The 9,798-nt window shown below is 42.6% G+C and overlaps 1 protein-coding gene across 1 annotated transcript; it reads left to right on the top strand.

Moving 5' to 3' along the window:
- Positions 1–4,947: 4,947 nt before the first annotated feature.
- On the top strand, positions 4,948–7,887 carry LOC128361513 (insulin-like growth factor-binding protein 1). The gene is made up of 4 exons (XM_053322002.1): positions 4,948–5,493; positions 5,678–5,847; positions 6,202–6,330; positions 6,762–7,887. The coding sequence occupies exons 1-4, from the start codon at positions 5,112–5,114 to the stop codon at positions 6,870–6,872; spliced, it is 792 nt and encodes a 263-aa protein (XP_053177977.1). The 5' UTR covers positions 4,948–5,111; the 3' UTR covers positions 6,873–7,887.
- The last annotated feature ends 1,911 nt before the right edge of the window (positions 7,888–9,798 follow it).

Raw genomic sequence — 9,798 nt, 5'->3', positions numbered from 1 at the left:
AAGAAGCAAGGAAAGGAGGGAGGGAGGAAGGAAGAAGGAAGTAAAGGAGGGAGGAAGGAAGGAAGGAGGGAGGAAGGAAGGAAGGAAGGAAGGAAGGAAGGTAGGAAAGAAGGACAGAGGAAAGAAAGAGAGAAGGAGGGAGGGAGGAAAGAAGGAAGGGAGGAAGGAATAAGGAAGGAAAGGAGGGAGGAAGGGAGGAAAGGAAAGAAGGAAGGAAAGGAGGAAGGGAGGAAGGAAGAAGGAAGGAAAGGAGGAAGGAAGGAAGGAAGGAAGGAAAGGAGGGAGGAAGGAAGGAAGGAAGGAAGGTAAAGAAGGACAGAGGAAAGAAAGAGAGAAGGAGGGAGGGAGGAAGGAAGGGAGGAAAGGAAAGAAGGAAGGAAAGGAGGGAGGAAGAAAGGGAGGAAAGGAAAGAAGGAAGGAAGGAAGGAAGGTAGGAAAGAAGGACAGAGGAAAGAAAGAGAGAAGGAGGGAGGGTAGGAAAGAAGGACAGAGGAAAGAAAGAGAGAAGGAGGGAGGGAGGAAGGAGGGAAGGAAAGAAGGAGGGAAGAAAGGGGGATGGAGGAAGTACAGACGGAAGGAAGGAAGGGAGGAAAGAAGAATAAGACGGGGTCAATTTGACCCGGGAGGACGACACAAGGGTTAATACACATATTACTCTTACAATGGAGAACAACATATTATCAGCAAAGTCTGTATTAGCATTATCTGAATTTCCACTTATCATTTTTCCCAGAACTACAACTCTTACATCATATCTGTAATTAATCAAAAAAAAAAAAAAAAAGATTACGGATTAGCCCTTTAAGCATGTTTTGATCTCCATAACCAGTGGTGGAGTAAATACAACGTTTCTTTGCTTGAGTATTAATACCTCCACAGTTTACACAGTTTAATTACGGGACAAAGTCCTGTTTCCAAACATTACATAAGCAGAAGTAGTTCAGTATTATCAGCTGAATTATTGTCAGTAATGAGAGTTAAACGAAGCGGAAGATTAAAAGCATTTTGTGTGGCGTGTCCAAAAATAGGTTATTCAGGAAAACTAGAACAGACACATTTTATTATGAAAGATGTTGAACTTATGAAAACTCTTGCTCATTGTAAGTATTTGGTCTGATCATAAAGAAGAAAAACTGCTCTCCATTATCTGTGTGGACCGGCGGGTGTGTTACACGATGGCTTGCAGCAATGATCTGTTTTTATTTGAAACATGAAATACTTAACCCCAATAATGTCTGTGCCAACGGGTGTATGAATGTGTGTGTGAATGTTAGTCTCCATCTGATGACTGGGGCCCCTTCATCCCCCACTTCTTCATCCCCCACTCCAGCACTGGGCACTTTAACATGGGGTTTTTTATTATTTATTCTACTGCACTACACACACTTTTTTATCATGAACGCTCACATTTTAAAATTCTTAACGTCCGTCCGTCCGTCTATTGTTACGAACCGGCCCAAAGTCCATAACAGAAATGGGAATCACACATGACAACACGTATCAGTTCAATAACAATGTTAATCAGTTATATGCGTCATGAATGCAGTGTGTGGATGAGTGAAGTGGATGAGTGAAATGTGTGGTGCAATATGTGCCAACAAAACCAAAACCAAAAGTCTACCCCGTCTGGTTGGTGGAGGCCTGGAAGGAAGAGAAGAGAACAAGTAATTACAAAGCAGCCAGCTAAATAGGCTGAGGCCTAAACTACACAGGTGTAGGTAGTTTCCCTGACGTCCTCTAGTCCCACCCACTGGCTCCTGAGCCAAGAAGCCCAAGGAAAAAGGGAGAGAGGGACTTCACACTATCTATCTATCTATATCTATCCACCTAATTATCTCTCTCTCTCTCTCTCTCTCTCTCTCTCTCTCTCTCTCTCTCTCTCTCTCTCTCTCTCTCTCTCTCTCTCTCTCTCTCTCTCTCTATCTATCTACAGTCCATAATACATTTACCATTTAAATCTCCAGGCATTATTTATGTGGTGTTATTGTGTGCCACAAAAATAAAGATTAATTCATTAATTTAGTATCATAAAAGCATATTGATAAGAATACTCAATAATTTACTGTATGTAATATTAAATAACTGGAGTATTTTTATAAATGCATGAACATGTAAGTAAGACGGAATGAGATTTAACTCCTATTTATATTATATGTAGAATATTGTATAGGAAATATGATATTTTATTCACTTAGGCTCTTAATTGACTGTAAATCCAGTAATTAGTCCAGTATATTTCTGTTTAATCTAGTAGAGTAGAAGCAGGAAGTAGTAGGCTTATTGCATAGAAACATGCATGAACACTCACTAAGTACCTGGCTTGATTAAATGTACTGAGTTACTTTAGTCAGTTACGTGCGCTACAGGTGAGTATCAGGCTGGATTCACCTGATAAAGATGTCAGCATGTCATGAGGGGCAGTGGGTCTGAAAAACAGTCTCACGCCACATCAGATTACTCCAAAAGCTTTATTTAGCTCAAGGGCTTTGAGGAATACAAATCTGGGCGTCACATGAGAGTGACTGTTAAGACCAGTTGACAGATGATGCAATCCTATAAGGCAATTGCATGGAGCCAATCACACAATGCTGCACACTGCACCAGATGTGGGAACGGACTGAAATAAGAGAAAATAGATGAGAAGGAGAGAAAGGGGGGAGGGGGGGGGGGGGGTAAAGAGGTATGAGTTCATGAGATCAGGGTTTTGGGTAACACTTTATTATGAGGATACAAATCATGTATCAAAGCACTGCTTGGCAGACGTCCTGGAATCTCATGTGTCTTTTTTAACTACGGATCAATGTCACGCTGCTCAAGGTCCCAAGACTGTTTAGTCCTTGAATATCATCATGTTAGTATTGAGATTGGGAAACTGGCTCTCAAATGCTCCACACAAGTGGAACAATCTGCAGAAGCTTGTAAAATTAGAGGAGCTAATCCCTTTTAATCAATTTAAATCCCCTTTGACTGACATGGAGCGGTGTGAATGCGTGTGTTTTAGCATTAATGTTGTCCCTTATGTTGTTATGTCTTATGTCTTTTGCTTATTTCTTGCTTGGATAATCTGTTGATAATGTATTTTGTGTGTTTTTATTGTTTTTTTTAATGTATTTTTATGGTTTGTATTGTTGTTATATGTGATTTGTGGTTAATCTAACGTAATGTTTCACATGCTTTTATACTTCCTGGAAGCTTGCTCTCAATGGTCCTCCTCGTTTGAATAAAGGTTACCTGAGATAAAACTGCATGACTCATGATGCTTTAATGCATGAATTGAGCAGGATGTATCATGAACTCCTGTTGCTCACCACTGAAAATTGTTTTTAAAAAAAGTTAATTTCAGGACACTTGGTCAGCCTCTCTGATGCTTCACATTGCTATGAGACTACACCCAGTGGTATGTTTGACACATTTACAACATAGTGGATGAAAGTGTTTGAGTTTTTGTGTCATTGATGAAAGCAGTGGAGTGTAGCATGGCAGAGAAAGATGCACCATCAAGCAGGGGTGTGGGTGGGGGTAGGGGGCAATTGATGAATCAGAGAATGATCAGACATGTTTAGACTCAGCAGAAGTGCCAAAAAACCTGCACAATAAACTGACAACTGACACATGAAGTGTTCTTTATTACTTAATGATCTTAATAAGAAATCAAGTTTAATGAATGAAGAAACTGTGAATTCCTCAACTAGGTGTTTTAAGTTTGAACTAATCACATCAAGTCATTGTGATTTTATCCTTTTTAATGATAAATGATAAAAACATGCAGGAATTAAAGATATATCGTGCATGTATCAATCCATGCATTAAATAATCAGGAGACAGGCGTCAACTAAGCGCATATTTACCCGTATAATAAAGTTTTACCGAGTGTTTCTTTCTTCTTTTGTCATTCTACAAATGGAGGGAACATTATCTCAGACAGATCTGGAGTCAGCAGTGACGGAGCACCATATGTCTTGCAGCAAGTCGTGAAAAACGTGCATGTTGTCCACCGTGGGACCGTCCTCGAGAGAGAGAGTGGCGAGGATATGGACGTGTCTATGGTCATGTCAGCGTATCCCCCCATTCAAGCTTTGGTCTATTATTATCCCAGGAAACGGGTAAATACAACGGGACATCTCCTGGCCCGAGCCCAAAAGCGCGCTGGACGGGGGGGACAGAGAGCGATCACATACCACAGAGTCCCGAGCCCCTGACTCAATGGCGTAAACGGTGACCCTCATTTACGCAGCTATTTCTGGATGTTGGGGTTTATTAACCCTCTGCAACACACACACACACACACACACACACACACACACACACAGATGCTTTCTCATGTTAAATCAGAGCCGGTGCTTCGCTCTCATCGGGCCCACGCTCTCTGCTGGCTGCGTGGGCGCGCGTACAGTCCCCATGTGCGCTCATTAATAAGTTTCAACCAAAAAAAAAAAAGTTGTGTAAGAAGTTTCGGGTAGGACAATTAATGAAAAGCCCTTCATGAATAGGCAACGTTGTTCCGAAAGAGAGGGGCTCATTTGTGTCCGCGGGGGAAACAACGAACTGTTTCACCTTAAAATCAGCTCTCCAGTGCAATCGTGACAACTTCTATATTCTTATTTCAACTCGTAAAAACATCCCCCCTCAAAAAAAATCATCTGATTCAAAAGTCTTTGTGTTGTTACTGTATGCTGGCAGCGTGGGACAAAGTAAGCCTAGTTTAGTGTAGCACCCGTGTGAGAAAAGGGGGGTTCTTGATTGCAACATCAAACAGTAGTGTCGTCACTGGTTGGAGATACGTGCAGGCACTGGCTGTTCCAAAATAAATACTGACGTGACTGTTGTATTCAAATGAGCTGCCAGACCGGACATAGGCGGGCCAATCACAGCCCATCGTATCATTACACCTTCTTTTCAGAAATCATTCATAACGCCGATGCGTCAAACACTCACAGAGGACCCGACTATAAATACGGCTGCGCGCAACTGTGCCGTTAGACATTTTCCCAAAAATCAAAGGAAAGACACAACTGAGCAAGAAAGCGTGGGAAATCCTGCTTACCTTTTTTTTTCATTATTCTCTCTACCTTGCTCTACATTTTTTTATATTTAGTATCCAGCAGCTCACTATGTTGGCCATGGGTGGATTATATTTGAAACACGTCGTGGTGGCAGCTGTGTGCTCCGTGCTGGCCACAGGGACGCTGGGGTCCCCGGTAGTGGGGCCAGGGCCGATCCGATGCGCCCCGTGTACTCCGGAGAAGCTGAGCCAGTGTCCAGCGGTGGCGCCTGGATGCACCGAGGTTCTGCGGGAGCCCGGTTGTGGATGCTGCCTCGCCTGCGCCCTAAAAGCTGGAGAGCTGTGCGGGATCTACACGGCGCCGTGCGGCTCCGGACTGAGGTGCACCCCGAGACCCGGCGACCCCCGGCCGCTGCACTCCCTCACCAGGGGACAAGCCGTGTGCTCGGAAAGCACAGAGCCCAAGCCGACCCCCGAGCCCCAGACACAAGGTAAGGCCTATGCACCTCCACATTTATTTACGCATCAGTTTTATACCACATCCAGCAAATCCTGATGAGCACAACCCTCTCACCCCCCCCCCCCCCCTCCAAAAAACACTTGACTTGTCCATTTCCACTCACTCATACCTCACACTCATGCAACCTCTCTCTTTCTCTCTCTCTCTTTCTGCAGATCAGGGAGAGTTAGAAGCTGAGATGGAGAACCAAGCCATCGTCTCGGACCCCGGCTCCAGCCTCTACCTCCCCGGTCACAGTAAGCCCTACGACCCGAGGGTTGCTGCTGACGCTCAGGAGAGCATGAAAGCCAAACTCATCGCCAACCGCAAGAGAGTTGTTGAGCAGGTAAGACCCGGACCCAGAGTGTGCGTGCCATGGTGTGAATCATGTGAAACCCTTAGTTGCTAAAAGTTTTTTTTTTTTTTTTTGAGAGAAGGGGGTTGGGGAAGGGAGAAAGCCTGCTGTGCCACAAGGGGGAGCTCGTGTGCTGTTTGAAATGATAAGAGAGAGGGGAAGTCAGAGGGAGAATGGGGATGCTTGTTATTACAAGTTTAATATGCAGTTTGATGTCAGCCCACGTGGTTGCTGATAATAAAGCGGTGTTGATTATTATTTCTGTGTGTTGGCACTGTGAAGGTACCAGAGCTTCACTTTAACCCTTTTCTCACCTTCTTCTTCTTCTTCTTCTTCTCTGTGCAGGGTCCATGTCACATTGAGCTGCAGAGAGCCTTGGACAAGATTGCCAAATCCCAGCAGAAATTAGGAGACAAGTTAACCAGATTCTACCTCCCCAACTGTGACAAACACGGGCTTTACGAACCCAAACAGGTTGGTACCTCCAGCAAATGTGTGTGAGTGTGTGTGTGTGTGTTTTGGCTTTTTTGGTGGGATGGATTCATGACTCCACTCAGCATGAAAGAATCTCACCAAGTTGTGTGTGCGAGCGTGTAGCCAAGATTATGTCAACCACAGCTTTAAAATTATTGTGTGCCTGCGTGTGTGTGTGTGTGTGTGTGTGTGTGTGTGTGTGTGTGTGTGTGTGTGTGTGTGTGTGTGTGTTGCAGGCATGGATTTGTTCAGCTTGCTTGCACCAGTGTTTGCACCTTTGGGAGTGTGTTTTGTTTGAGTGTGATGTCATCCACGTTTTTCTTTGTGTGTGTGCTTTGCATGACTGTACATGAGTGTGTCATCACATATGGAATTAAAAGTATGAGACGTTTAAACTAAAGAAAGGATTTCTTGTCTCTCTCCTCCTGCAGTGTGAATCCTCTCTGGACGGGCAGAGGGGTCGATGCTGGTGTGTGAATTCCTGGAACGGCAAGAAGATTTTAGGTTTGACTGACCTGCCTGCAGATGCCGAGTGTCCTTAAAGAGATCAAACCACTGAAGAAGATCTCACAAAAGAAGAAGCAAGCCACTGATTTTTTCCTTTTTTTTTTTTTTTGATAACTGTTTATTTATTGATCTTGTCCATGGTGGTGTTTAATTCAGGTACACTGTCATTGTGGAACTGTGGGTCCCAGCCACCCTGAATCCCCCCTTCCCCAAACCTACCCCCTCCTCTTTAAACACCCGTCCCAAAGAGAAAAAAATCTATTTTTGTTTTTCTGAAAGGAGATTTTAATATTGATGCAGTTACTTCTACTCTTCAGCCTTATTTATTTCAATTTTATTGCATTTTATTTGTTATTTGTAATTATTTCATGAGTATTTATATCATTTTTTGCCTTATTGTTATTATTATTATTATTATTATTATTATTTTTATGGATGTATAAAGTGTATATATGTATCTTTGCCCTGAGTAACTCCATTGCTGAGTTGAGCTCGCTCTACCCTTAAGGAGTTGTCTGGATGTTTGGTTTATGACAAACCAAGCAAGAACAAAAGCACTGAGTGACCAAATCTCATTTAGAAGTATTTCTAAATGTTGTTTTTATGATTAATTTTTCACATTGTTGCCATTGTTTATGTCTTCTTTTTTTATTTTCCTGATGTGACACATGATCAGCTCTTTACAGTGAATGCAAAACTCTCAGTCGGGAATCCTTAAACAGTCTCAGAAAACATTTCCCATGGTTCCATGGGGCTGCAGATAACATGACAGGCGGCGCCTCTGCACGCGCCGCTTCTCAGACGGGTATTTCTACATTTACCTACCTCCAATATTTATGTGTCTGCCGTCAGTTGTGTTGATGTATCTGAACCATCACATGATTCACCGGTGATGGCTCCGCTCTACTTACATGCTGCTGTTGGAGAGAGATTTATTGTTTGTGTGAATTCCAAAGTGACTAACTGCTCACTCGTGTGTATGTACACTTTTGTAATTGAGATGTAATGTAAGAAAAAAAGGTGATATATTTAATAAAAACATTAACCTCAGCTATGCGCTCCTGGCCTCTCTTTCACCTCAGGGCGGGTTATGTGCAGCTTTTCTTGTGCACAAACATCCATAGGTGGCAAAAGGTGAGAATCATAACTGCTTCATCAGGACATGATTGTGAAAGTCTCTGTGTAGATGCACTGCTGGACCACATTTTCTATATTCAGTGTGTTTGTGTGTGCGTGTAGTGTTATCACAGTGATCTAAAGTGGAGGTCCTTGTCTAACTTTAGACAGTTCGCCGGAACATGCAGCTCTGCGCTGCCTTTTGACCCGCTCTCTGTTTGCCTTGGTCGGGCACAGGAATTCGCCTCAACCTCTTGTGCCCACTGCCAGCCTGCCTGGCACCACCAGATTTATTTTTATTCTTTACAAATTGAACCTTTGCTTTATCCTTATTGACACATTCCAAGACTGAGGGGAGCCTGATTGCATTCAAGGACTTCAACAGGAGCAAATTTGTGTCCTGATTGCCTGCAGAAATTAATCTGAGAGGATGATCGAATTATTAGCTGCTGATGACAACACCAGCCTGTTCCTGCTCAGTGATATGAGATATTAATCATGGAAGAGACAAAGACAGACATCAGAAACGGCATCTTAAAATGTGTTCACTTTTTATTTAAAAAAAAAAGACATTAAATACAAATTATATTTTGAATCAAAATCAGTTCCTTTCTCAGAGAAAATAATAGCTGTGTGATTTCTAGTTTAGTATCATGAAAAGCTTGAATCAAAAAAAAAAACTCTTTGAAGGATAAACTTGAAACTTGAAAAACAAAACACATTTACCCGTGAACAGAGAGATTCTTAACATGACCAGCAGGGAAAAAAAAATACAAAATAAAAAGTGACGTTACAGAAGTGTGACCCTGGCTCTGTACTAACAGACTGAGGCGGGATGGCTGGGTGTGCATGGAGAGAAGTGACTTACTGAGAGGTGAGAGGTTCACTGGCCTTAAGAAGCAGTGAACTAAGATGACCAGAGACCTGAGTGCCTGACTGACACAGATTTGCCCGCGGCTAAAAACCCGCCCGCTGGGCACGGAGCTTACAAATGACACTGCTGAGCAACAGAAGGAAACGGTTCATTAAAAAATAAAACATTCATTAGTGATTATATTCCCCAAAATACACTGAATCATATAGACTTTGCTGTGCAATCGGTGAGTCACTGAATTGTTCATAAGAAAACCTAGTTTGGATCAGCTTATAATTCTTTCTTAGATAAATAATTTTTATTTTTAAGTACTGTACATGATGTCTAGTCAGACACATAGCTGGCCAGGAAATAATAATAATAATATATATAAAAAGACAAACTTACAAATATTAGGGAGGGAATAGCTTAAACATATTTTTATGTATGTTCCTCCCCTTACATCAAGTCTTTGAATAGATGGGTTATAGCACCAACAGGCTGGTTGTAAGTTGCTGCTGTCTATTAAAGGAAGTGTACAGCCGATTCCATGCTACCAAGCTACTGGGCAAGCATTCTTTGTCGGCACTCTCTCCACTTTTCAAGTCTTTACACAGGATGTGGGAGAGCATCGGGCAGGAAGCTCCTCGGGGAGGACCACGCCTCCTCCCTCAGACCCCCTACCACTTGTGTGAATGCATATTTGGTGCTGTGTCCACCTTGTGGAGATTTGTTGGCATACGATCATACAAGCATTTTTCAAAGAAACAAAAACAACAACAACAAAAAAGAAAAATAGTTGCATTGAATGGAAAATTTCTGAGGGGTGTTCGCTAAGTTCGCTGTCAGAAGTCCTGGTGTAGCTTCGTTTTTTTTTTTTTTTCTTTTCTTTCTTTTTTTTCCTCCCTGGGTTATTATTGTTTTCTTACAGTATCACACTGTTTCATCTAACATTACCTCTAAGGAAAGGTATGCAGATGCAGATAGGTCCA

This window comes from Scomber japonicus, chromosome 7 (genome assembly GCF_027409825.1).
Source record: "Scomber japonicus isolate fScoJap1 chromosome 7, fScoJap1.pri, whole genome shotgun sequence".
NCBI classification, from domain to species: domain Eukaryota; kingdom Metazoa; phylum Chordata; class Actinopteri; order Scombriformes; family Scombridae; genus Scomber; species Scomber japonicus.
The sequence above is the reverse complement of the archived record's forward strand: the minus strand, read 5'-3'. Positions and strand labels throughout refer to the sequence as shown.

What these genes read in the sequence shown, in the direction of transcription:
- LOC128361513 (XM_053322002.1), top strand. Translation starts at nt 5,112, where the DNA reads ATGTTGGCCATGGGTGGATTATATTTGAAACACGTCGTGGTGGCAGCT. An exon ending in GCAAGAGAGTTGTTGAGCAG is followed by an intron (nt 5,848 to 6,201) that starts GTAAGACCCGGA and finishes TTCTCTGTGCAG; the next exon opens with GGTCCATGTCACATTGAGCT. An exon ending in GGCTTTACGAACCCAAACAG is followed by an intron (nt 6,331 to 6,761) that starts GTTGGTACCTCC and finishes CTCCTCCTGCAG; the next exon opens with TGTGAATCCTCTCTGGACGG.